The sequence below is a fragment of the Plectropomus leopardus genome, chromosome 24 (genome assembly GCF_026936395.1).
Source record: "Plectropomus leopardus strain MGB_pleo_1.0 chromosome 24, ASM2693639v1, whole genome shotgun sequence".
Lineage (NCBI taxonomy): Eukaryota > Metazoa > Chordata > Actinopteri > Perciformes > Serranidae > Plectropomus > Plectropomus leopardus.
The window spans coordinates 10,927,625-10,954,762 of NC_142199.1; the positions used below are offsets into that span (position 1 = coordinate 10,927,625).

Below are 27,138 nucleotides of genomic sequence, written 5' to 3' on the forward strand. Positions count from 1 at the left end.
TTCCTCTGTAACCTAGAGGACATGACGCCCATGATTTTTAAATGTGGACTGGTCAGACCATAGCACACTTTTCCACTTCATGCCAGTCCATCTCAGATGAGCTTGGACCCAAAGAAGTTGACGGTGTGTCTTGATGTTGTTGATACATGGCTTCACTTTGCTTGGTTGACTCTTAACTCACTGACAATGGTTTCCAAAGTCTTCCTGAGCTTATGTGGTAATATTTTACACGATCATGTCAGTTTTTAATGCAGTGCTGTCTGAAAGGTTGAAGGTCACGGGCATTCAAGATGGTTTTCAGCCCTGCCCGTCACGTGAAGAGATTTTACAGGATTCTCTGAATCTTTTGATCATATTATGGATAAGGAAATCCCTAAATTCCTTGCAATTGTGGGTTAATTTTTTCCCAAACTGTTGGACTTTTCCATGTGTTTTGACACAAATTGCTCATGCTCAGGACGACTTAGCCTTTTCAGGATTTCCCTTTCTTACCCAATAATGGGAATATAAACTGTTACCAATTAACCTGTTTACCTGTGGACTTTTCAACGTGTTTTTTTTTTAGTATTTCACAACTTTCTCATCTTTTGTTGCCCATGTCTCAACTTTTTTTGGAACATGTTGCAGGCATCACAAAAAGAACAAAGTCTGAACATTAAATGTTAATGTTAATTGAAAATAGGTCAAAGATTTAGCAAATCTGTGCATTCTGTTTGTATGTATTTTGGGGCTGTATTTGCAGACTGCTGATACCAGAACTACTTGCGTCCGTGACCTCCTGGTGTCTTTAGACGATCATAAATTCATGGATTCTAACTCATCGAAAAAGAATCTATAAATTATGAAAGGAATAATTCAGTATTTGAATAAGTTAATTTCCCAAAATGTTGGACAATTCCTTTAATCCCTTTTTATAAAGTATTATGGCCAATGACATGAGGACTTTTATTGCAGCTCACCAGACTTTCCCCCCTCCCCCAGTTGTGCGTTATGCAGGGTTCCCACGGTCATGGAAAAATCACATTTTCCAGACCTGAAAAACTCATGGAATTTGTGAAAATCACTCAATGTTTTGGAAAAATCATGAAAATGTGTTTTTTGTAATAAATTAAATTACGGTAATGTAACACATTGGAAAATATAGTTTCTGTGGCTGATAACCTAACAAAGCTCTAACATTTGTTTACATGTGAAATGTTTTGGTTACCTTTTTGTTTATTTATCATGTGCATTTCTTAATTTCCTCCCTTAATGTCTGCTCACTAGGCATGTTAAATCATTTTTAAGCACTTTGGCTGCAGGAGAGGGCCACAGAACTTTAAAAGGCTGAACAAAGTTTGAATCTTATATCTTTTAAAAATGCAGAGACACGTGGGGCAAGAAAAAAAAGCTTATTTTGTGTTTTTAACTTTTGTCCATGACAATCTGTGGGAACCCTGGTTATAGATCCCTGTTTGACATTCAAGCTTTTGTGTGTCTTTAGACAGTCACGAGACGCGAGACAAGTAGCATTAAAAAAACCCTTTATGTTCAGATTATCCAAAGAGCATCCTCGTGTTTCTCTTCTCAGTGACGGGGAATCTTTTCCTGCATTTAATCACAGTCTACCGTATCACTCCCCATCAAGACACGGCTGAAGATTGAGCAAAGCCTCGGGCCAGAAAACTTAGCCGCTGTGCAGCTGTTGCTCCCACTCAAGCATCCTACGACCGCCACCACTACCCCCACACCAACACACACTGACAATGTGTGAGACACACCCAAGGACATATGCCTCGGACTCGGAGCACAGTCACACCACCAGCACTGATTGAGATGTTTGAATCAGTGCCCCGAATTCCTCGCTGCTGTAGTGCTTTAGAGATGTTTAGGAATGACTGCTGTGCCTCTGACGCTGCTGCTCAAACATGATTAAATTTGAATAGCTACTAAAAACACTCTGAAATAATGCATTCCTAGAAATGAATTTATTATGTGTTTCCGCTCTCCAATTTTTGCTGAAGAGCTGGCAGAGTACGAGGTCAGTGGTGAAGTCACCCCAGAGGTTTCCTTGTTTAATTTCCAAGTGGAAGGCCTGATTGGAGGCAGTGAATGTGATTTTTAAGGCAGTCTCAACTTTGGCTTATCCAGTGTTCAGCCATAACACTTGTTTAGTCAATAGTAATTCACCGGGGAGTCATTGATCTGCAGGACTTAGTCTGTTTTCTCTTCTCTCGGCACAGAAGAACTGCAATTACCCATCACTAATCAGCAACTCAGCTTCTCACCATGAAAAGTAATTGATTGTTCTGTATTTCTCACCTCAAATGTGTTGCTTGTAATCTTTATCTTTCACCTTTTTTTAATAAATAGGTCATATTTCATCGTCATCCTTCATCACCCACAAACCACCATATCCATTTTAATCCATATCTAAAAACTGCATACAAATAATAACCGTAACAGCATATGGAAGGATTCCAAAAGTTTTAGAAACAAAAAACACACATTCACCCAGGTGATTCCCATGCAAAATTCGCATTAAAAAATAAAAAAAAGTAGTAGCAGTAATAGTCAAACAGTTACATTTTAGATGAAGACTGCAAACCATCAAAAACATACCCTTCATAACTGGATACATTTATAAAAAGATGACAAAAACTCCACTTTGAAGTAATTGTATAACCCTACAGTTTGTTTTTGTGATCAAATTTTTATTTAATTTTGTGCAGAGTAAAATAATACATTATAAATGCATGCTACATCTCATCCATATGTTGCCCAAATTCTGCAACTGTTTTAATCAGAAATTCTGTTATAGTATCTGAAAAATTTTCATAGACACAAAATAGGAATACAGCCCATTACCAATCAATATTACAGTAACACTTTGTAATAAGATTAATGGAGAAAGAGCCACAAAATGAATGTAGGAAGAGAGATGAATAATGAATAAATAAATAAGTTTAAAAAAGCAACTCTAAAAATAAGTGTTAAGAAGTGTCTTTTCTCCTGAGGCAGGTCCTTATTTTAATATTTCTGTAACTTGTACATCAGTCCCTGAATTATGAGAAACAGTAAATATTTCTGTTTGGAGGAAAATTTGGGCGTAATATTTGGTTTATGTGGATTTTACATAAATCCGGGGGCTCAATCTGTGCCATCCGTGAGGTTGATATTTAAAGATTGTCCTAGGGTCAAACCGGGTCCCATCTGGACTAAGGTATGAAGCGTGCCACACCTTGTTGCCATACCCAGTTGTTCCCGTTATGTGGCAGTTTGTCAGTGCAGTGCGCGTCTTGGACACGGCGCTGCGCTCTCGGCGCTCCGCCGCTCTGCTGTCTGAAAGCTCACCCCGCCCTCCCTCCACCTCCATCTCCACCTCAACCAGCTCCGAAACCACACAGCAGGAGCACAGAGGACGTCCATCCGCGTCTTTCATAGTAACCGAGCCACATAACCAGCCGCACTCCTTAACCAGGGCACCGGCGGCTCTCACCGATCAGTCCCGGAGCTGCGCCCCGCTCTGCCGCTCGCCTGCCAGCCGCTCCGCGCTCCGTGCCGCTCCGCCCCGGGTCGGTCCGATCGCTTCCCCCTGGAGAGCAGTTTCTTCCCTGGAAGCTGGATGAATTATTGGAGAGTTGTGAACAAGTGCGAGAAGACAGCTGAGGCTCGGGATCTGCCTCACCGCTCCGGCCAGGGAACACGACACTCCGCCAGAGTTGTGGACGATAATGGAGGGGACGTCCCTGTATCTCCCTATTGTTATTTTACTCATGCAATGTAAGTGGCACATGGAAACTATTCATTCAGGAGAACTAACCGTGTGTGTGTTTCCCTACTTACCTCCGTGAGATAAAGCTTAGGAAAAAGATGATTACATTTGATCACAGCTTCAGTGTACTTAAACCGCTCTGGTCACTTTTTTATTATAAGGATTTCTCTTTTTTATTCTAACCGTCCATGGATTTCCTGGGATCCATACTGGAAAAAAAAATATATATATGTCAAGAGCCGTTAAATGAATCACATTAGGGCACTTAGAGGTCCCTGGAGAGAAGTCCTATCAAATTGGGGTCCCATGTGATAAGATTTTGATTCCGGGATCTCCAAGTTAAAAGATTTTGGTTGTATCAAGACCAAAATTCAATGGTTGTGGACCACAACTGAGGAGATAACTGGAAGAAGAGAAATCTTTGGTCAGAAAAATTCCACCTCATGACTCTTACTCACACTTATATAGGGAATTGGATAATGAAAATTAATTTATTTTCTATTTATTGTTTTCTATTTTTGGGGGGACACCCCCACCCCCCATGGACCCCTGGTTGAGAACCAAAGCTCTAGATTTATTTCATTTATTTTTTTAATATATATATTTTTAAATTGGGGACACTTTATTTTATTTTATTTTTATTTTTTCAAACAAAGTCATTTTATTTGACTTCTCTAATTCCCCAGTTGAGATGAACAGCTCTAGATTTATTTTTTTTTTTTGTGATGCATGATATTAATTTTATTTTATTTTTTCCCAATTTGGAGACGCTTGTTTTTTAAGTGGTTTTATTTAGTGATATTTGTGTTTGATTTTTCAAAGAGACATTTGAAAACATGGATTTGCATTTAAATTTCTGGTGGCAGAGTTTCATATTTGAAAGATTTAAATGCATTATTTATGTAGTTGTTAAGTGTTATTCCGCAGTCCTCCAGTTCAGTTAAAGCCCCTCTGTGAGGGCCGGCTGTGCAGCCAGGCTTGGTTCCTACAAGTTGGCCCTAAAGTTGTATTTGGCCGGGTGCCACACTATGGGTGTGGGCGGCATGTTGGTGGCGGGTGGGCACCCGTTTTTTTGGCAGTAGAGGTGGCATATCTGTGCATGAGGTCAGCAGTTGGATTACCACCAGAAACCTCACACTGTTTCTCCTCGTCGAGGTGTTTTCATAGCGAAGATGTTACCAGGGGACTGAAACCGGAAAATACAAGTGGAGACAAACATGAGAAATTTGTTTGATTAAGAAAAAGGCGGCTAACTTTCCCTGATTGAAAGAGGAAGCCTTTAGGACTCCAGGGGAGCAGCGTGAGATGGATGTGATGAGACAGTGAGAGTGACGCAGATTTTACTCTGTGTTGTCCACGTTTTGCCACCTGTCAGGCCACTGGGTCACGAGTTCACAGAGGTGTGTGTGTGTGTGTGTGTGTGTGTGTGTGTGTGTGTGTGTGTGTGTGTGTGTGTGTGTGTGTGTGTGTGTAGTCCCACTGTGACAGTTATCACTCATCATGTGGCACAAAGATGTCAACAGTTTAACAGAGCAGCTTGAGCTCTACTGAACGTCTGTGGAGTGTATTGTTTAAAAAAAAAAACAGAAGGAAATGTTTTGGGTGGGTCTCTGTGGCAAGCTTCCTCGATCTGAACCCCCTCACACACACACACACACACACACACACACACACACACACACACACACACACACACACACACACACACTCACACCGTGTCTGCCTGAGACAGCTGTTGCTCACAGGGATACAGTTGCACAGAGAGGCTTTGTTTGAATGGAGAGAACACACACACACACACACACACACACACGCACAGTCCTCCCTGTTTGTGTCCGTACCCACACAGCCTTGAAACGTGTGCCGTCCACATTATCTGTATCACACAGCCGGACAGGATATGCACCACGGGTCCATCTCTCTTCCTCTTTCATTTGTCCTGTTAATTTGAATAAGTGCCTTAATTATGACTGCGCCATGCTTTTGACCTCGCCACAGCCCTGCCAACACCCACCCCAGTCTCTGTAACACTCTGTACGGACCACGTAATGAGAGTAAAGCTGAGTGCCAAGGAGCGAGCGTGCCATCTTTCTATTTTTTGCTCAGGCGAGAGGGTGGCTGTCCCTCAGTGAGTTTGAGCTGTCGCAGTGTTTGGTTGATGTTGATGCCATGCACGAGGTGTGTGTGTGCGCATGTGTTTGTCTGTGAGCCTGTCTGTGTTGACGCCTTTGTCTCGATTTTCTCTGCGCTTCAGAGCCACAACAGGCCGTCCGCAGAGGCATTCTAATTACCTTATCTGATGCCATGTTGGAGAGCCATCAGAGACCTCCTGCTGTGAGGCACATGAAAGACTTTTTTTTTTTAAAAAAAAAAGTCTATATTAGCAATTTTCCAACAGCCTTATTTGTTTGTGATTCATACTCTGTAAAATGATATTTTTGGCACAGCAGATCATGTTAAACTGAAGCTTTAGGCCATAAATTCTGCTGCTCAGGATCCCAAAGATGCTCTGCTCAGCACTCAGTGTGTTTCCATGATGTGAGAAAAAGTCGAATTATTGTGTTAGTCCGACTAAAACTGGACTTTTAACATGTTAGTCCGATTGAAATAGTAAGTTGAATTTGTCAAAGTCGGACTAGCACACCTAGATAATGCAGTTGGGGATCAATTTACTTCTTATGCATACATCTCAATCGAACCTGAACTGGTCTAGGCGTTCTGCGCATACTCCATAGTCCCCACGCCGGCCTTTGACCCAGAAGTCAAACAGCATAAATTCATAGAAGAAAGTCGGAAAAAACAAAAGAAAAAGAGAGAAAACAATAAAAGACGAGGGTTTAAACATGGCAAGTGCAAGAGCAAAAACCACACATGATGAAATGAGCAGCGCTGAAAAGTTATTCATTCAGTCAGGGCTTGTAAAGTTAAGACATTAGTTCGGTCTTCACACCTTATGTTCATTTTCATCCTTCTTTAGTAGGTACTCTTTTGCCATAGACTTCTCCAGGAATGGTTAATGCTCCCTGTATCGCTCTGATACGTCCCAGATTTGCTTTGCAACAACTCCTCATTTGTTTTCTGCTGCTTTATCGCCTGCATTCTGTCTGAGGAAGAACTTTAGCTCCAAATGTATCTTGTAAATGTGCCAATAAGTTGCACTCAAAGGAGCTACAGACCTTTCTTCATGCTTCCAGTTGCGATCTTTTATTGTTCCAGCATCTGCCCGAAACAGTTTTTGGATGGGAAGTTTTGTGTACTCGTTTCCCATCGCCTTGATTCAAGTCATTTGCCATTTGAACATGTACAGGCAGTACAAGTACATAGGAGTCTCACGTTACTCTCAGTAAGAGCTCCACCTTGTCATCGGTACAACCAAGGAAATCTCTGGTGGTTCTGTTCGCTATATCTATAGTATATTCTGTAATTACCTAACCGAAGGAAGAGTAGACAATCTGTTTCCTGTTTACATCCGCACGCACATGCCAGGTGCACATGAATGGACATGTGATATGCATTTTCATGTGATAGTATGGATGTAGATTATTTCCGAAACAGTGTTTAAACACTTGTGTGGACAGAGATCATTTTCATTTTAAAATGCAGTTTTTAACAAAAAGTTGAGTGTGGATGTGGCCTTAGTCCATGTTGCATGAGTATCGTTTATATACATTTTTCTGGCTGTCGCTTTCATTTAGTGCGATTCTGAGATTTTGAATGTTTGTTCTTTTCTTTTACAAACCGGCCAAAACCTAGAGCAACTTCACTTCTTGTGCGGCTTTTCGATGCCTTTTGCAAGTATTCAAACCTTGGAACCCTGAGCATATTGATGCGATTTCTTTCCCAAAAACATTGGAAAAAAGGCAATGAGCAACTTGTTAAAATGTTCCACAAATTGCAAGAAATAAGATTGGATTAGATTTGAAAAAAAAAGATAAAAAGCCAGGAAAAAATGTTGAGGGGAAAAGAAAAAACTAGGGGGAAAAAAAGTTTAAAAATATTATCATTATAATCTGTCCCAAGTTTCGATAACCTTGTTTGCCTGATTTTTACTTTAGCTTTTCTTTTGTACTTTTTTTTAAATGACGTTTCAGTTGCATAACATGTATATCAGTGGTCAAATATACAGTGTTTCCCCTCATGCAGTAGCACATTCCCACAGATAAAGAAAATTAAATTAACAATAACAATAATAATTCTAATAATAATAACAGATTATAAATTACCAACATACATTAATAATTTATTATGTTTTAAAGTAATAATAATAATTGCATAAATAATAAATAAAAAATAGAATAGTAAGTAATATAACAAATATCAAATAAATAAAATGGAAATGTAAGATGAAAGGCAGAATCAATACTTATCCATACAACATTTCCTTTTCAGTCAGTGATACATGTTTCGTTGGAAATGAAGTACATGAATGAGTCCCAGATGTTGGTTGATGTTGATGCCATGCACGAGGTGTGTGTGTGCGCATGTGTTTGTCTGTGAGCCTGTCTGTGTTGACATGTTGTGATTCATGTTGAAGTACATGAATGAGTCCCAGATTCAAACTCTTTTTGTTAACCTTTCGCAGACTCTCCCACCCAAGATGTGTCACCAGTTCCTTTTTCCACATTCCAAGTCATTTTTGTATTAACTTCTTGCTAAGTTTTGAGTCATCCTGTTCTTCATTGCCCTCTTCCTATGTTTTCAAAAGAAATTAAGCCAATTTGCTCAGGTTTCGCAGGGTTAAATCCATGCATCTACTGGCCAATACAGCCAGAAAAAAACCTCTCCATGTGAGAAACACCAGAGGCACGACACTGAAGTGCTCAGTGGGTCAACCTCTGGATGCTGGCACACATTTGTCTCTAAACATGAATAACTGTTGACATGTCGGACAGGAAACCTTTATTTTTTAGGAAGCTGCACCATGTTAACATTACCCACCATGCACTTGTGAAATGATCCGAACAGGCCATGTGTTCATTGTCTGCCTCGACGCCTTTGTAGTTAATTGAGGCCATTGAAGCTGACAGTGTGCATAGTAGTGGAGCACAGTGAGGCACGACACAGTGGGCAGCGGGACCTCACATACAGAGCCTCTTTGCTCTTTTTTTTTTTTTTTTGATGCGTGTGCTTTCGTGTGCATCAGTCAGCGCAGCGGTAAAGTGCGGACATGTTGTCAGCCCTGCTCCATTTCTTTTTTTTCTCAAAGAGACACCCTTCAAGGTGGCGGCAGGCCTGGTCTCACACTATGTGACAAGAGCTTCTTCCATTCACAGTCCCACTGTCTGAGAGGATCTCCCTCGCCTTCAATCCCACTCTCTCTTTTATTCATGCTTCTGCGGGTCTCTGCCCCCCTCCGCCGCCAACCTCCACCCGCCTCCTCCACTCCACTTCATTTGTATTCTATTCTTAGGGCCGCTCATCTCTCCTTTGTCGTCCCTCCTCGTCCCTTTTTAATCTCATTGTATCTCCCTCCTTCGTCATGTTCATCCTTTAGTGAGACAATGCTCCTCAGAGGGTGTCGAGGTATGCAAGCCAAGGCTACGATGATAATCCTGTTACACTGCCGCAAGTCAACACATGGCAAAGCGAGGGGAAGAGGGAGCGTCTGGAGGGAGAGTGTGCAGTTTTAATTCACTTAGCTCAAAGTTTGACCAAGTGAAGCTGGTGTAAATTGAGCCAACTTCAGGAAAAGCTTTTTTAAAAAAAACTTGATGCATTTGGGAGATTCCATTATTATTGTATAGGCTGTTGTTTATTTAAAGGTTAATTTAAAAATAGCTTGAAATAAGAGTGAGAGAGACCTTTAAGGTCCACTTATGAGCTCCAGTTTGAATGGTCATCCAACATGGCCGCCTTCCTGTTCTTTGACACACTTCCTGCCCTTTGTCTCAGCTTGCCCTCCATTCTTCCACGCCTCCCGTCTCTACATGGGAGAAAACTCCTGTAACTTAATTTGCTGACAATGGGCCGATGCAGGAAGTCACTGACAAACAGGAAACTGCTCACGGTAATTTTAACAGACGTGTGGTGAAGTATTGCTAAATCTGTGCTCGCCACGCCATTTGCAGAAACAATGGCAGGAAAAGTAAACGTGTTTGTGAGAGTGTGTTTTCTGGGAAGAAATTAAACTTTCAGGAATATGTGAAGGTGACATCTTCATTACGCCAAATTAAAAGTTTGTTTTTCATAGCCCTTAATGTTCTGAGGAAGCACCCTTGAGGCCCATTCAACATTTATTATGTAACTTCAAAAATGCATGGCCTTCGGTCTAAAAATCTTTTTCCCCTTTTCATAAGTCGCAGACCTGTGGGAGATGTTATAGGCTTTGGTGCAGCAGCAGAGAGTGTTTACTGTTTTCCTTTTTTTAAAAAAAAAAAGAAAGTTCATTACACATTTTCTGGTGTCTCCCATATTCCAAACCTTTTGCGGTATTTGTTTCATCTTCATGTGTATTGTCTTAATTTATTTTTTTCCCCAGATTCCTTGTTGTTCCTTGCCTTATGGAAATTTACTTTTGGCACAAACATCCACTTAGACTCAAGCATGAACTGATTACATTTTCTTGTCAAAGGTCAAGGTCACTGTGACCTTGCGGCTGTCTCATACTCATGAACATGATATATAAAGGCCGTGACACACCAAGCTGATAGTTGCCCTTCGGCTGCCACTGAGCGACTGCGCCCCGTGACGCCGCGGTGTGTTTAGCATGACAAACAGTTCAGCTCAGCGCACATGATGAGAAACGGTGGCATATTCACAGAAATGAACAATGTCAACAAACAGCTAAAGTTAAGAGTGAGGGAGCTGGAAACAATCTTGTTATATATGAGGTCAGATAGTTTTTCTTCTGCTATTAAACTTTTAACAGAAACGTTTCCTAATAGTTTGTGTTGTTGTTGTTCACTGGCACACAGTAAATATGCTTTGTTCTTTCTTTGTTTTGAATGATGAATATAGACAACCACCATCTGCTGGTATGGAGGGGAATCTCCTGCAGGTGCAGATGTCGGTTTGGTGTGTTTCTGTGCATCTTTTTGGCTGAGACACGTCGATGTCAGGTGACGCAGCAAGGGGCTTCAGTCGCCGCTAGTTCTCACATGTTGGCACAGTGTGTCGCTGCCTTAAGGGACACCTCATAGAAAAACGTCCACAATTTGGCACAAACGTCCACTTGGACTCAAGCATGAACTAATTCGATATTGCTGTCAAAGGTCACCGTGGCTCTAACTTAGCTGTACGCCTAATATGACAACATTTCACACAAATGTCTAATATGATTAAATGATGAAGTGATGACATTTTATATCCAAAAGGTCAAAGGTCAACTTCATTGTGACATCACAATCTTCTGCAAAAATATTTTTTCTGCCTATTATTCAACACCATAACTCAGGAACACAAGGGGAGAAATTTGCTTAGGTACTAAATTGGTGACTCTAGTCCTGAAACAGTGCTGATTGTATCGATCTTTGCTGCCGGGTTGAAGATTTTTTTAAGGCATTAATGTTTTATAACATGCATGTATAATTTGTGTGTCTTTGGCACCTGGCACAGGAGTGCAGACAGACATGAATGTGAACTTTGTCCATCTCACTGAGGCAGTGTTTTACTGTTGTTACTGTGGGCATGTCACTAACCTGCTTTTCCCCTCAGGTAACCTTCACCCACGCTGAACCTGTATTTAATAACAGGACGACCAGACAATAATCTGCCCTGTAAACCAATCAGCACACAGGAAGGGTAGCTCCTGCTTCCTCTTCCTGTTTGGATGTGGCGTATCAGTGACACACAGACGGCATGGGAAACAAACACAGACAGTGTGCCGGTTGCTCTTTGCTAATGCCCCCTCATACATCAGGTTAATCTGGACAAGCCTCCGGTGAGATGCTCGCTGACCTTGTCCTAACCTGCGCTTAAGTAAACATACGCTGCTTAAGCCGGCGGGATTAAAGCGGAAGAGGGAGTAATCCTGCCCTCACTTCAGATCTCCTGGAGACTCCAGTTGTGTCCGCCTCAGACAGTCGACCAAAGACAGCCATTAAGCATTCTCCTCTTGCAGTTGGCGGGCAACGTGGAGCACTTTAACCAATTCACCTTGCCCCCTAATGGATGACAAGTGATATTGCGTTCTGAAATGCTCTCACCCCTCTTTTTTTTCTTTTCTATCTCCCACTCTCCCTCCTCTCCTCCACCAGGTTCCCCCTCTGCTCCTGTCACCGTGTCAACCAACCAACACAAGGTGGAGGTGCACGAGTTCTCAGGTGAGGCAGAAAAAAGCAGCGGCTCATCTCCAGGCCGCCTCGTCTCGCAGCCGAGTCATTTTTACCCTCAGGAGCTGCTGCTCTATCAGATTCTCTCTGACAGAATAAACCATAGGCTATAAATAGACCAAGCAGTTAAAAATGCCACTGATTGAAGGCTTCTGCCATAAATATCTCATTGGCTCTCTGTCTTCAGATGCGGTGCTGTCCTGCACGTTCCGCACAGAGAGAGACCCGAACCCACGCATCGAGTGGAAGAAAAAGGGGAAAGATGTATCGTTTGTGTACTTTGATGGACACTTCAGAGGTGAGAATGCAGCCTGTTGCTGTTTATCCCCAGAGTGACAAACAGGGCATTTGTTTTAATCAGCTTGCGGGACCAGCTGGGAGAGGTTTGCCTTCATAGGATGAGAAAAAAACACCACCTGGATACTGTGAGACAGCAATGATGGATCAACTGTAAGAGATATTTTAGCACAGTCTGTGTCAATAGTGTCAAGGCATAAAATCTTAACCTGTCTCGTCTCCTTGATTCCTCTCCTTTGTGGGTTAGGATGAGGATTTTATGGGTGAAATAAATAATAAATCATACACTAGCTTTCACCCGGTCACTCTCTTTTATAGCCTGACAATGTTCTCAAATATGTCGAGCCTCCTCTTCTTCACAGATGAATTTGGGTTAAAAGGTGGCATGAATGAAGCTTTCACAATGTCAACAAGCGTCTAACAAATTCGTGAAAAGTCACTGAAACCGACTCTTCCACCCACTGGCTGGATTATCCGATTAGGGGTCCCTGGGGCAACAAATTTGCTGTTTCATGCTTGCTGATACATGAGGTACAGTACTGTGCAAAACTGGCAGGCCTTTGTTATCTTAGCATGGATACAATTATTGTTTGTATTTATTTCTCAGTAGTCTCTTAGGTTTAGGTTTGGTTTATTTAAAGAGGGACTGTGCAAATTAATAAATACACAAAGTATAAAAATGCCAGAATTAGCCAGGAAGCTATTTTCCATCCATAGTCTGCACTAAAATACAACCAGAACACACAGGAAATATGTGCAGCAGTAGCCAGTTTCCATTGAGTTTAACTGTCACAGATTTTGTATGTGATGCTGAACAGATAAAGGGATAAAGACCAAATGTGAAATTTTACAACCAAAACAAAAAGTAGTAAGTGGTTATCATAGTTTTAAACTGGCTCATAGTAACAATTGTGTTGAGTTTGAATGTACGTTGTAAGTAAGTAAGTAAGTAAGTTCCAGATAGATGCAGCAGAAAAACTGAAAGCAGTGATGCAAATATTTTGACTCATGATAAAACTTATCTGAGGCATAGTAGTAAGAAATATAAAGATCTTTAATCAGAGAGCTGAGCTGGTTTGCAAAGCAACTGAATCATGCCACATTTGACAGATATTGGTATCACTTTCTCATAGGGGCCAGTCTTCTTTCACACACCGATCAAAACAGACATTCCCATTCTCAAAAATCATCTGATCGAAGTACCATGATAACGTGTCAATATTTTAGCACAAGTCAAGACAAATAAAATATAGTGTAGTGTATGGTGTATGTGAGAGTATGCCATAAATAATGATCTAACTATAATTTTCCACCACAGCAGTTTTTCATAATTCAGTATTCGTCCAGGAAACATTGAGCATAAAGCAATCACTTGAACATGTAGAATAATTACTATGTGAACAATTTAATGAAGTCCTGAGGTTTGGAGGCATGTTGCTTTTCAAGACTTTATTAATGAAAAGAAACCAATGCACATCTCTTCTCACAGATAAAGGTTCCAGTCCCACCTAATGAAATGCAATGATGGGTGGATTAACTGTTACCTGTAATGTATCTGAGTGCAGATTGATAAACTGTATACATATTTCCTCTATGTTCTGATTGTATTTTAATAGAGACTAAGAAATAAATACGTATGATCATTATGTCCTTGCTAAAATAAAGTTTAAGGTGGCCTGAGACTTTTGCACAGTACTATAAATGTTCCCTGTGGCCTGCGCGTTTGTTTCACTACAGTGTAACCTGCGGCTTCAAGGATTCCTGGAGGTCTTGGGCCACTTTGCCGAATTGGTAATCCAGCCTTGGCTTGGCTTCCTGTTTTTAGGATTTACAAATGCTTTGTAGTCTATCTGTAAGCAAAGCTATTCCTGAAAAACTGACTTGTTAGATGTTCAGACGCAGTTATTGGCAGATTAGCAGATATTGGTTTATTTTTTATTTTTTGATGATATGTAACAACTCATTTGGCTGATGTCCTCCTTTCCTTTCTTCGAGGTTCCTTTGATGGCCGGGCGACCATCAACGGGGCCACGGTGACGCTGCAAAGGGTGACCCAGGAGGATGCTGGGGAGTACCGCTGTGAGATCAGTGCTCCTCATGACACCGTCAACCTGGGCGAGACCAACGTCACACTCAAAGTCCTGGGTACGACTGAAAGAGAATCAACAATTAAAGGTTTTAGGAGATTGGCTTGTATTTCCAGCTTTTTCTTGTTTCTTTAACTTTTTCTTTGTACTGTCCTGCAGTGCCCCCACAAATCCCATCCTGCGAAATCCCCAGCGGGGCAGTGACGGGCTCAGTGGTGCAGCTGCGCTGTAGGGACCAGCAGAGCATCCCACCTGCTACATACTCCTGGTTCAAGGACAACCAGCTGATCAAACCGCCACGCCACGCCAACGCCACCTACCTAATCAACTCACACACAGGAATACTGGTGGGCAATACACCCGTCTTATGATATGAAAGTTGACTGTTATATTGTGTACATGTGCAGATTTAGGATATTGGAGATTTTTAAAAAAAGCAACTAGATTATAATCTCATCCTTATTGTAGTTATTTTCAAACTTATCACACATACTTCATCATAAAAATGTTTTCAATTTTCAGTTGAGTTTAGAGCGCTCTTTGGTTTTCTCCTTCCCTCTCCATCTCTAATGCAGGAGTTTAAAGCAGTAGCCAAAGAGGACACCGGTCGATACAGCTGCCAGGCCTCGAACGGAGTGGGACAGCCCAAGAAGTGCGAGGGCAAGCACATGACGATAGGTCTGTGTGTGTGTGTGTGTGTGTGTGTGTGTGTGTGTGTGTGTGTGTGTGTGTGTGTGTGTGTGTGTGTGTGTGTGTGTGTGTGTGTGTGTGTGTGTGTGTGTGTGTGTGTGTGTTTTTCTATACTTCCTCCTGCCTCTTCACCACAGCTTTCAGCACTGCAGAAAATCAGAGATGCAGTGGAGAGGAAAGGCCTCCGAAAACCCATTTCACCCTGTTTCTATAATCTGAAGCACCTTAAGGACTGACCTTAAAATTTGAACTTCTGTACCCTTTTTGGGACAAATTACATGGTCTAAAATGAGGCTGTTTTGTTGGAAAAGGTCATTAGCTTTTTAATGAATTATATAATGTACTCTAGGTTAATGCAAGCAACCATTTTATGCACTTAATAAATTATAGGAAATGTTATTACAGTACAGGAGAAGGCATTAGACGGAGATACATTAAAACATGGCCTTCGTGTTGACATACGGAGACTTAATGGTTACCACAGTTAGGAGTTCATATATTTCCTCCTCTTTTGTGGGGTACGGCTTTAATAAATTGAAACTGGAGAGCATCCCGATTGGTTATTTGGGAGGAAGCGTCAAATACTGGACAAAAGTATTTGTACCGCGTTTGATTTGTACTTGTATACAGGGTTCCCACAGATCCTTAAAAAGTCTTTAATTCATTCATCTAAAAATAAAGCCTGGCATTAAAAAAGTCTTTAAAAGTATTAGATTTAATTTGCATTAAGCTGTAGGAACCCTGCTTGTATGTGTGATTTTGATTTATAGCTGTAAACTTTGGACTCATTATTGTGTTCTTTGTGTACTTTTTCAACCCAGAAAATTGACTTTCAACTTGAAAACCTTATTTTTGGCTTCCAAAATGTGATCTATTTGTTCAGATATTTTTTTGAACAATGTGTGTGTTTTTTTTTTTTTTTTTTGTAACGTAAAGTTTCTTTTGTAATATAACCAAGGTCAGTGTGGACCGTAAGGATATATCTTATATAACATTTAAATAGTCTATGTTACTTCTAAAACCCTGGAAAGAAATTAAAAAAAACATATACAAATATATGCACATGCATGTACATACATATAAGTTCAGATATTTCTTAACCGATTTAAATATTTAAATTCATTTGATCAAAACATTCTTACACTTTCACACATTTGAATGTGCTCATATAAATATTTTCACACATTCAGATATGGTCATCCACATCCACAATCCTTTTGTCACTATTTTGACTCCATACCACTGCATATGGGAAACAGACCATGACTCTTTGTCCCCCTCTCGCCTCCAGAGGACGTCAATGTCTCTGCTGTGGTGGCAGCTGTGGTGGTGGTCTGCCTGGTCATCATCATCTGTGGATGCGGGGGACTCCTCTTACACCGTAATGGTTTCTTCAGCCGTGAGTTTGTCTCTTAAGTTAGATTGTTTGCTGTGTTTTTTCAGCCAAACAACCACTTTATCTCCTTGCACGAGCATTAATTAATAGTTTTCTGAGAAATATATAAACTCTGACATTGACTGTTTTCCATCACATGCTCCTCTTGACTCATCCATCAGCAGGACACAGAGGAAGGTAAGAGCTTTGTGATTGCATTAACATCGATGTGAACAAACACAGGCTAATACACCACACACTTAGGATGTGGGGAGGCGGGGGAGGCTGTGGGGGAGGCTGCGTGGGTTGTTGTTGCACTTAGACTGCGTGTCTGTGTGCTGAGTCAGGACAGTATACAGTGACAGCTGTGGTGGTGTGTGTCTCAGTGTGTGTGTTTGAGCCACAGCAGCGCTTGTGTTCCTGCTCGTCTAGTGATTGGCAACAACAGATGTAGAAACCATGGGAAAGGATTTTTTTTTTAATTGATTGCCACTCCCAGGCAGACGTACAACTGTTGGATTCATGTCAAAATGTAGCAAGACAGATGATGTAAAAATGCAGACATTTAAAGGGGGGAGAAATAATCAGTGCCACATAATTATGGAATAATTACCGGCTGTTAATCAGCTAGGAGGGAAATATTGGCAGTGGGAAGAATTGCGAGCAATTAAACTGATTGGATGGGTAATTTGGAATGGATTATTTAGATATTGCAGAGATTGAAGAATGAGACTGTGGCATGACAGAGGGCTGTTAGCGCAAGAGTGGGTGAAAGGACGTTTGGATGCTCGGCCGGTTTTTAACCACAGAGACATAAATGCATGTCCTTGTGTGACTGGCCTAATTCGCTTGACTTTATGTTATTTGATTACTGGCTTGTTACAGCACAGCGTTTGATGGAGAGTCACTGCGGAGCTCTCCTTGTAGCTGATGCGAAAGCTCTTTGTCTAGGTTAAAGTCTGATGCTTATCCCACTGAGCTAACTGGAGCTGTCAGTGTCAACTTCCTATTTATAGAACAGGCTTCTTCACAAAGACTCAAAGACAATGTGACACCGTATCTGATGCACCAATAGTAGGCACAAGTTAACAAAGCAGGGATGCAGATCTCAGATTTAGCTCCGGCTTTTATTGGAAAAATGGTCCGCGGGTGAGATGGATGAACGTTATATCATCCTGAGCAGTGGTCCAATTTTCAACTGTCCTTACAGTGGATGGTTGCTGGGGAAAAAAGAAGGCAAATTTGGGCTGTTTGTCACTGAGATTTAAGATCCTAAAAACAAAACTTGACTTTAAACAAATAAAATGTGCATCTGCTCAAATACACACAGCTGTTGTGTTGCTCGCAATTCTTCCCACAATATTTTCCAATATTTTCCAATATTTTCAATATTAAAGGGTGATAATTATTCCATAATAATGCTGCGCTGATTATTTATCTCTCTCTAAATGTCTGTGTTTTTCCATCATCTGTCCTGCTACATTTGGACATGATGATAACTACAGATGTGTGTCTGCTTGGGAGTACATGGTTTTATTTATTCATAGCTCCCTAAGCTAGTGTTTGAAGTGGATTTTTGATGAAACACTTTGTTTTTTCACTCACAGTGTAAATTTAAAACACTGTGTAAATATGTATAAAAATGAACTTGAGATAATTCAAAAACACAAGTGATACTGTATATATATATATCTTTATTGACTTAATACCCAGTTAGAGCAGATAATCTGTAAAAACCAACTGTGATGCTTCATTTTGGCTCTACTGTTTCCAATATGGTGGTCACAAACTCTCAATTTACAACTAATCATTCCAATAAATTGTGCATTTTAATGAATTATTAATATGAAATTATGCAAAACTGTCAAACAAGGCAGCACTGATCAAATGTAACTTAAGATTCTGTCTCACCTCAAATGTTTTCGGAAACATACAGTATTTTAGTGTACTGTTTAGAAGTGCTGGGAAGGTTACTTTGAAATGTAATAGGTTACAGATTACTAGTTACCATGTTAAAGAGGTAAGATTCATAACTATTTTAATTACTTCAAAGTAATATAATCCATTACATTTAATTAATTTCCTAACAAATGTGTTAAAAAAAAAAAATTTAAAATGTATTTATTTATTTTAAGTTTTGCAATTATTACTAATCTATTTATGTATACACAGCAAGCTGTTCAAATAAATTGCCCCTGGCGGGATTTATAAAGTTGAATCTAAATGCATTATTTCACATATAAACTTTTTAGTGGAAAGATTTTTTTTAAATTGTAATCCAACATTTTGATTAATAATTGTAATTTAATTACACTTTTTTTTTCCTCAGTAACTGACTGATTACAATTATATTTATATTAATTAATAATTTAATTATTGGAACTAGTTACATGCAATCAACATGTAGAGCTACAAAACTTGGGAAACATCTGTAAAAGCCCAAGAACAATAAAAAAAAAAAACCCTAAACCCAACAGGAAGTCCACCAATTTTAATTTTATTAATATTTTTGGCCATTTTTTTGTAATTTATGCTAGAGCCCAACTGATTTTTCAATATACCTATATTATCAGCTGATATGAGCCTTTCACAGACATAATGGAGCAAATCAACCTTGATGCATATTTTTTTCCTTTATGTGTAGATAGGAAAACTGTTCACAGACCGTATAATGCAGAAAATGATGCAGGGTGGTTTTGAAATAGTTGCATTCTATAGTTTGTCCAGCAGATGGCAAGCCTGCAGCAGCGCTGTAAGTGGCAGATCACAACACACACGCGCTAAAATTACTTAGCACATCTCCAGCCTTAGCTCTACATGGAGGAAACACTAACTCACTGCTGCGTGCAGTATTTCGTTTTCACAGGGAGACATGGGTGCATCAGTCGACATTCAGAAAGTAACCCAGACATGCGCGGCGGTGCGAGTTTCATCACTGCTTGCGGTTTTATTTTTTGTAATTATTTAAACTTTTGACATATTTGACGACTCAGTTCAGCAAGATTCTTGAGACATTTAAACATTTGTTTTTGGTCTTTTCAGCTTTATTGCTCTGTTTAAAACATTTGTTAGAGGTAATCAAATATAATTTGCATTACTTTGAATTAAAACTATATATTTTTAGTAGGGTAACTAGAAATCTGTACCACTTTAAGTAATTTGGGTCAACTGTTTCCAATGTGGTGACCAGGTCACAAAAAAAAAAAAATCATAAATGTCAGACTGCGCTGCACTGATCAAATACAAATTAAGATTCTGTTTTAAGTGTACCTTTTGCAAATTTGTGAATCCTAGCGTGGAATGGGCTCTAAGGGGATTAATAAAGTTGAATCTAAATGCATTATTTCACATATAAACTTTTTAGTGGAAAGATTTTTTTTTAATTGTAATCCAACATTTTTATTAATAATTGTAATTTAATTACACTTTTTTCCTCAGTAACTGACTGATTACAATTATATTTATATTAATTAATAATTTAATTATTGGAACTAGTTACATGCAATCAACATGTAGAGCTACAAAACTTGGGAAACATCTGTAAAAGCCCAAGAACAATAAAAAAAACCCTAAACCCAACAGGAAGTCCACCAATTTTAATTTTATTAATATTTTTGTAATTTTTTGTCATTTCTGCTAGAGCCCAACTGATTTTTCAATATACCTATATTATCAGCTGATATGAGCCTTTCACAGACATAACGGAGCAAATCAACCTTGATGCATATTTTTTGCCTTTATGTGTAGATAGGAAAATTGTTCAGACCATATAATGCAGAAAATGATGCAGGGTGGTTTTGAAATAGTTGCATTCTATAGTTTGTCCAGCAGATGGTAAGCCTGCAGCAGCGCTGTAAGTGGCAGATCACAACACACGCACGCTAAAGTTACTTAGCACATCTCCAGCCTAAGCTCTACATGGAGGAAACACTAATTCACTGCTGCGTGCAGTATTTCGTTTTCACAGGGAGACATGGGTGCATCAGTCGACATTCAGAAAGTAACCCAGACATGCGCGGCGGTGCAAGTTTCATCACTGCTTGCGGTTTTATTTTTTGTAATTATTTAAACTTTTGACATATTTGACAACACAGATCTGCAATATTCTTGAGACAACATTTAAACATTTGTTTTTGGTCTTTTCAGCTTTATTGCTCTGTTTAAAACATTTGTTAGAGGTAATCAAATATAATTTGCATTACTTTGAATTAAAACTATATATTTTTAGTAGGGTAACTAGAAATCTGTACCACTTTAAGTAATTTGGGTCAACTGTTTCCAATGTGGTGACCAGGTCACAAAAAAAAAAAAATCATAAATGTCAGACTGCGCTGCACTGATCAAATACAAATTAAGATTCTGTTTTAAGTGTACCTTTTGCAAATTTGTGAATCCTAGCGTGGAATGGGCTCTAAGGGGAATCATGAGAAACTGAACGTCAGCAGGGTACTTACACCACCTGAAAATACTACTTGAACCTTAAATACTGTTTGGAAAAAAAAAAATAAATGCACAGGCTCATCACTGTGGAGGCAGAAACAGGTCTCTGCCTCCAGACCAGTTATATTTATTTTATTATATTTGTTCACAAAACTCAAAATAAGCAATGTAATCAGACAGGCAGGGACAAACTGCTGAAAAGAAAACAGAACATTAGACAAGAACCTCAAAACTCTTAAAGTGTATAAAAATATGCCTTTATTACAATTATTTGTCTTTCAAAAAGGCCTTAAGATGAATTCTTAATAGTGTTATTATAAAAACAGTCCAAATGAAAGTAACCCAAATGAAACCAAGCTGAGGCCACTTGTGGAGAGGCACCACCACGCAGTCACACAGCAATCCTCACAGCAAAAAAAATGGTGCAGCCTTTGTGTCCCTGTGCAGTTACACACAAAAAGTGAAGGAAAAGGACTCACAAAAGGATTGGAACTACTGAGATGTAACCCAGTTGGCTTAAAATACAAAACTACACTACAACTCAGAAAAATATGTCAAAATAAAACAAACCAACAGACTCCAATAAAATAAATCACAAAGGTCACCATTCAAGGGCCAAAACAATACAAATGTGGTAATTCCAATTTAACTCGACACAAATTGCAAACAAATGAGCAAAATAGGACTGAACTAAGAGAAACTAAAGGTATAACAAAAGGCAAAATAATCAAGGAAATTAGAGATTCAAAACTAAGTTAAACATTAAACTAAGGCAAAACCAAAGGGTTTTGGTGTTGGTGAACCTGGAAGATAGAGAACTGCAATTAGCCAGGCTCATGCACTGTCCAACAAAAATGGATTTTAAAGAAACAATAACCCTACTTACCACCACACAGGGCATTAACCAAATACAACTGTCAGGATCACCAAGGCAGGGGGAAACGTCCTCACTACATGTTCATCAAGACTTTAAATAAAGGTTAACATTTGATATGGTTAGTGAGAATGTGCATAAAAATGTGTCTTCAAACATACCTGTGGGAACCACACACCAACAGCCGCAGCAGTGACAGAGTTCAGGAAGCAGAGGAAGAACAATGGGCTCAGGTGCCTTATATAGCCTGGCCCTGATTGAGAGAGGAGGAGGAGTCAGGGCAAGGGTGCATTCACTGACACCATGGTCAACACAGCTTTCTCTAGCACTGAGGGAAGTATTTCCCACCACACTAGGATACCCTTCTGAATTTTGATTCATATTTGATCAGCGCTGCCGAGTGTTACAGTTTGACTTGAGGACACGAGCAGTAATCGACAGGATTGACAGCTGCGTTAAGAGACTCCTTGGCTTTGAATGGGTGTTTTCGTGCCACGAAGCACAAAGAGGAGGAGGAATTATATGGTTTTTACAAAGATTATCTGTCTCATGTACTACTGTGTGGATGTAATGACAGTTTCAGCAATACAAAAGTAATTTTAATGAAACCCACCAACTGTAGCTTTAACACCCAGTAACAGGTCCACAGCTTGCATCCAATCCTAAAAGAGAGTGACAAGATTCAGACATCATATATCAGGGTTTTGGATTGCTGCATGTGATTGGCTCACCACTTGACCCACCAAAGCATATTGTTGAGCTCTGCTGCGCACTGATTGGCTGCATGTCTGTACAGGTGTGCTGCTATAACCACAGCTGTATAAACGTGCACCTATAATTCATGCACATCATTTTTTCATCATAATGTGTATATTTGAAGTGGTAATGAGAGGGTTTGTTGGCGAGTCTGCATGCTGTCATATTTGCAGAGAATTGTCCTCAACATAATATTTACTGACAAACGGTGCAGCGTGCAAACTCGCCAACAAACACTCTCCAAATATACACCTCATGATACAGGAATCATATACACACGTTTACACAACTAGGCTTACGGCTGCACACATGTCACATCAATTTTACTAATTAACCCCCCTCGCAATCACATATTCAAGCATGGTGTGCAGTGTGACCCCAAAATGAATCCCCCTCTTGTTAACCCTTTTAAAGCCACCATGCTGACCCCCACAGGTCATTTTGGATCTCCCAGTGTCACGGTGCAGCCCACATCAGCAGCCAAACCCTGCACAGAACTGAGGACACGTGAGTGAGACCCTCAGGCCGACAGACAGATATGGAAGCGATAATAATCATTTCAGTGTTATACACAAGAAAGGAATACTTTCACACTGTAATGATTACGCTTTGGCCACTGTCATGTCATGTAATCAGCAATAGTTTAGTAAATAACCTCCTGTAAAAGCAAATAGTTGGTTTTCACGCCTGTTTTTAAACAGTCTTAACATACGAGATGTAGAGTGTTAATTAGTTTTAGAGGTGCTGTTAGATTTATTTTACTTTTGGGTAAAGCAAAGCGAACCATTCTGAGTCTGTATGTTGAGCGAACAGTCTCTTTTCTGCAGATTCATATTTAACAAACATCATCATATAATTCTTGGTAAAAACATCTCAAAATTAATGGTAAAAAATAAATAACTGACATTCTTATTTAACAACCATCTATCTGAATCGATTTGTTTTTGGAAATGCTTCTTCGACATTTTCAGTCTGTATTTTCAAGTTGTGCAAAGGTTTGAGGAATTTTGAATTTGTAGTCTCCAATTTTAAACATAAAATAAAAGTTAAATAGAAGCTCTTAAATTCAAGTGGCGTACAACAAAAGTGGTTGCCCACTTTCACTTTGGTGAAATTCAGGCACCAAAATTCACAATAAAAGATTTGAGCATCGAGCTGGCAATGATTATTGAATGCAGCAACCTGATTTTTTGACCCGACTTTAAGTCTTAGAGCAATTTTATTTTTTTTTAAATTATTGAATATTGGACACTTTAAATTTTCTCTGAGCTGGTGCATTCTGAAAACAGTTCCTCAGATTTTCAAGTTAAACAATTTCAATGTTATTTCTTTTTCAAAATTCAGTTTAAGATGTTTAAAAATAGCCTAATTTGCTTTTTTGCCGTGAGTTAGATGTTTGTCAACGAAATACACTAAATCTGCAGCCAGGAGACCAGATAGTTTAGCATAAAGACTGAAAATAAGAATACACAGAACAAATCTGCCTACCAACACCTCTAAATCACTAATTATCACTTTGTGTCTCTTTTTAAAAATACATGCAAAAAATGTATGTTTTAAAGTGAAAATTGACAATTAGCGTTTTAATGGGAGAGGTTATGTGCCAGACTTTCTTAGCCAAATGCAGCGACTTCTTGGACTGTCAGCTAATTGCCTGACAGGAAAGCAGCCAAAGCATTTTCATCAACTATTCCCCTAAATATTTAGCATTTTATAATTAGATTTTCAATTGCAGATCCTTAAAAATCTTAAAAGGCATTAAATGAATTGATCTATAAAGAAGGCCTTAATTGGTATTAAAATGAAGACATGAGTTTGTCAAAAGTCCTATAAATGCTTAGATGCTGAATTTTTTGTTGATTTACCATAATGCTGTAATAAGCGGAATTATGATGGATTTTTATTTATCGTGACAGGGAATGTTAAATTTCAGCTATAAGACCACTTTAAACAGGACCTGTGATTATATTACTCATTTATAATGCTCTGAACTTTTGTTCCATTGCTTCACTAAGTGGATTTGACAGCAATTTCCAAAAACATATTTTACTTTAATGTTATTTTGCTGAAAGGAGAAATGCTGTACTAAGTGGATTTGAGAGCAATTTCTAAAAACATTTTAGTTTGTTTACTATGTTATTTTATTGAAAAAACATGTTGCGCTACGTGGATTTGAGAGCAATTTTAAAAAATATTTTAGTGTGTTTGTTTTGGTACTTTACAGCAAAAGGCACATTTTATTTTATTTTTTTTTTAAGTGGAATAGAGAACATTTATTAAAGACATACTTTAGTTTGTCTACTTTGTTATTTTGTGATAAAAAAAAAAAAAAGCTGCACTAACATTAAAAAAACTGCACTAAAAGGAATTGTGATAAGAGCCATACAAAAAATATTTTGTTTGCTTTGTTATTTTGTGAAAATAAAACATAGAACCCCTGAAGGGACTGTTTGGATGCCGACATTTTTTCTTGTATTACATGTGTATGTTAGCATATAAACTGGATTGATTTTTAACAGTTTGAAAGTAGCTGAAATTTGCATTGTGCAGCTGTATTATCCAGGTGAGCACAAGTATCAGATTGGGGGCAAAAAAACTTGAATGGGAAATTCCTGTTTTTCAGTTCACCTGATTTTAATGTTTTGGCTGATCGCTGTATATCGACTGTTTATCACAATCCCTGGACTCCACTTTTCCATCCCCAGCTTAATATAATCCTGCTCAGCTGGTGAGAGTCAGACTTTCCTTTTTACCCAGTGGGAGGTTTGCCATGTATGATGTGCATTATTTATGCAGGGCAAGATATGACTCAGGATACAGCTGTCCGCCTCGAGTTTCTTCTCCTCTCTGCGACTGTGTCAAACTGTCCAATGTGCTTACCCATGTCTTTGTCTTTCAGGTCCAATGTCAACTACATCCCTCCGCCCCAAGAAGTAAGTGTTTCTTTTTTTCCCCTTGTCCTCCCCACATCCTCTCTCTCCCATGTTGAGCTCCAAGTGTTGACATGAGCAAAGCGCTGACTCAAGCACCAGCAGTTTGTACTTACCTAATGAATGTTGCTGTGTTTTTGATTGAAATCACGCCGCCGTTACCTCAGGAGCCATAATTCTGAAATGAGAGAACAATTCAATACTTAAAGCACTTATTATTCTTTTTTCTCTCTCCCCTCCTTCAGCCCCAGGACTTCAAACACACCCAGTCATTCATGCTCTGAGAAGCTGGCCTTCCTGTGAGAACACATCATGATAAGGTGCCAAACACTGGATTTATTTGCTCTCTGGACTCTGAATGAGCTCTTGATCTTCCAATACATGCTCATTTCAATCTCCCTCTTCCACTCCTGTCGGATGGCAAGGCTTCTTCTTCTTCCTCTCTTACTTTGCGTTGTGTGGGTCACCTCAGTCATTGACGTTTTTCTGCTCTCATGGGATTAAGTTCAGTTTAGTGGCGCTCTGCTCCCCCCTGGTGACCAGATGTTGAATTCAAGATGATGTTTTCTGAATAGTCCAGGGACTAGTTGAGCTCTCTACACACTTATATTCTTCCCTCTGCAGGTCAATCATTTCAACTACCTTTGCTTTTTCTTTTGGTTTTTTTACCAAAGACTGACTGTCTAATTTAAAAGAGGGGATTCTGCTTAAAGCCATAGAGAAAGCATTGTTGTCAATCTACTCAAATGCAGTTTACCTCAGCATCTGCCAATGTTTTGTCTAAAGTAATACAGGGGCCCCGGCTTCCTGAGGGGCCCCACAAGATCCTCATGATCTTAGTAACGATAAAAAAACAGACAAAGCAAGTCGAGGCGAACAGGAAGCCACTCCGGCCAATTCTATTGAGACCAACCCCGTTCCATCCTAATGTGCCTGCATGGTCTTTTTATATATCTACATACACATATACATATAAATATATATATATAGATATATATACCTTGTGCCTTTTTAATTTGTCTGTCATATTTATCTATGGATCACACTTTTTTGTAAAGAACTTGCCTTACTTTTTTCTGTCTTTATATTTTTGTGCCACTGTTTGTCAATGTTTTATCAAAATGGAGTGTCTGTTTTTAGACGGTGTGTGAATGGATTGTTCAGAGTTTTATTTGAATGGTGTATCAGTAATAAAATGGTTTTCTATTGAAAAGCATACTTGCCATTATACTTGCCATAATGATTGGGACTGCGGTTGCGATAGGGATTATGTATTGTGCAAACTAGCTTGATTTCATTAAAAAAAAAATGGGAAGAAGGCAATGAGCAACTTAAGTAATGACCCAAAGTTTGTGACAAGTATAAGAAAATTATCAGAAAAATTGCACAAAAAAGTGAGAAAAGTGAAAAAAGGGAAAGTAAGACAACAACCAAATCAGAACAAAAAAAACAACAAAAAACCCAGAAAAACAAGAACAAAAAAGGAAACTCTAAGAAGCTTTTTTAAATCACAGGTAGCATTAAACATTAACAGTTCACTCTATTATTAATCAGGATGACATAACTTGCATATAAAATGTGGTATTATTCCTTCAAATCATACCATTACATTATGTTTTTATGCTAAATTCTGATTTGCTGAAGTCAGTTTTACACTGCTGGTAT

General features: G+C 39.2%; 1 protein-coding gene and 1 long non-coding RNA gene across 6 annotated transcripts; one reads left to right on the top strand and one right to left on the bottom strand.

The window, feature by feature from the left end:
* The first annotated feature begins 3,350 nt into the window (after positions 1 to 3,350).
* Positions 3,351 to 26,689, top strand: jam2a (junctional adhesion molecule 2a). Of its 4 annotated transcripts, none has more exons than XM_042512998.2 (11): positions 3,351 to 3,762; positions 11,950 to 12,015; positions 12,212 to 12,322; positions 14,317 to 14,466; positions 14,568 to 14,755; positions 14,984 to 15,086; positions 16,390 to 16,497; positions 16,656 to 16,671; positions 22,979 to 23,050; positions 25,443 to 25,476; positions 25,719 to 26,689. In XM_042512998.2, exons 1-11 carry the CDS (start codon positions 3,714 to 3,716, stop codon positions 25,755 to 25,757), a joined length of 936 nt encoding a protein of 311 aa, XP_042368932.1. In that variant the 5' UTR covers positions 3,351 to 3,713; the 3' UTR covers positions 25,758 to 26,689. The 4 variants fall into 4 exon arrangements, with proteins under 4 accessions (XP_042368932.1, XP_042368933.1, XP_042368934.1 ...); XM_042512999.2 differs by having other exon boundaries at positions 16,659 to 16,671; XM_042513000.2 differs by lacking the exon at positions 22,979 to 23,050 and having other exon boundaries at positions 3,352 to 3,762.
* Positions 20,995 to 22,062, bottom strand: LOC121962728 (uncharacterized). Of its 2 annotated transcripts, none has more exons than XR_015775944.1 (3): positions 21,949 to 22,062; positions 21,800 to 21,880; positions 20,995 to 21,731 (listed from the first exon to the last, which is right to left on the bottom strand). It is a non-coding gene; the product is annotated as an uncharacterized LOC121962728 (long non-coding RNA). The 2 variants fall into 2 exon arrangements; XR_006107158.2 differs by having other exon boundaries at positions 20,995 to 21,716; positions 21,949 to 22,052.
* Positions 26,690 to 27,138: the final 449 nt, after the last annotated feature.

Excerpts from the sequence above, each read along its gene's own strand:
- jam2a (XM_042512998.2), top strand. The coding sequence starts at position 3,714 with ATGGAGGGGACGTCCCTGTATCTCCCTATTGTTATTTTACTCATGCAA. Across the intron at positions 23,051-25,442 it reads CTGCACAGAACTGAGGACAC|GTCCAATGTCAACTACATCC; the intron begins GTGAGTGAGACC and ends TTTGTCTTTCAG. Across the intron at positions 25,477-25,718 it reads ACATCCCTCCGCCCCAAGAA|CCCCAGGACTTCAAACACAC; the intron begins GTAAGTGTTTCT and ends CCCCTCCTTCAG.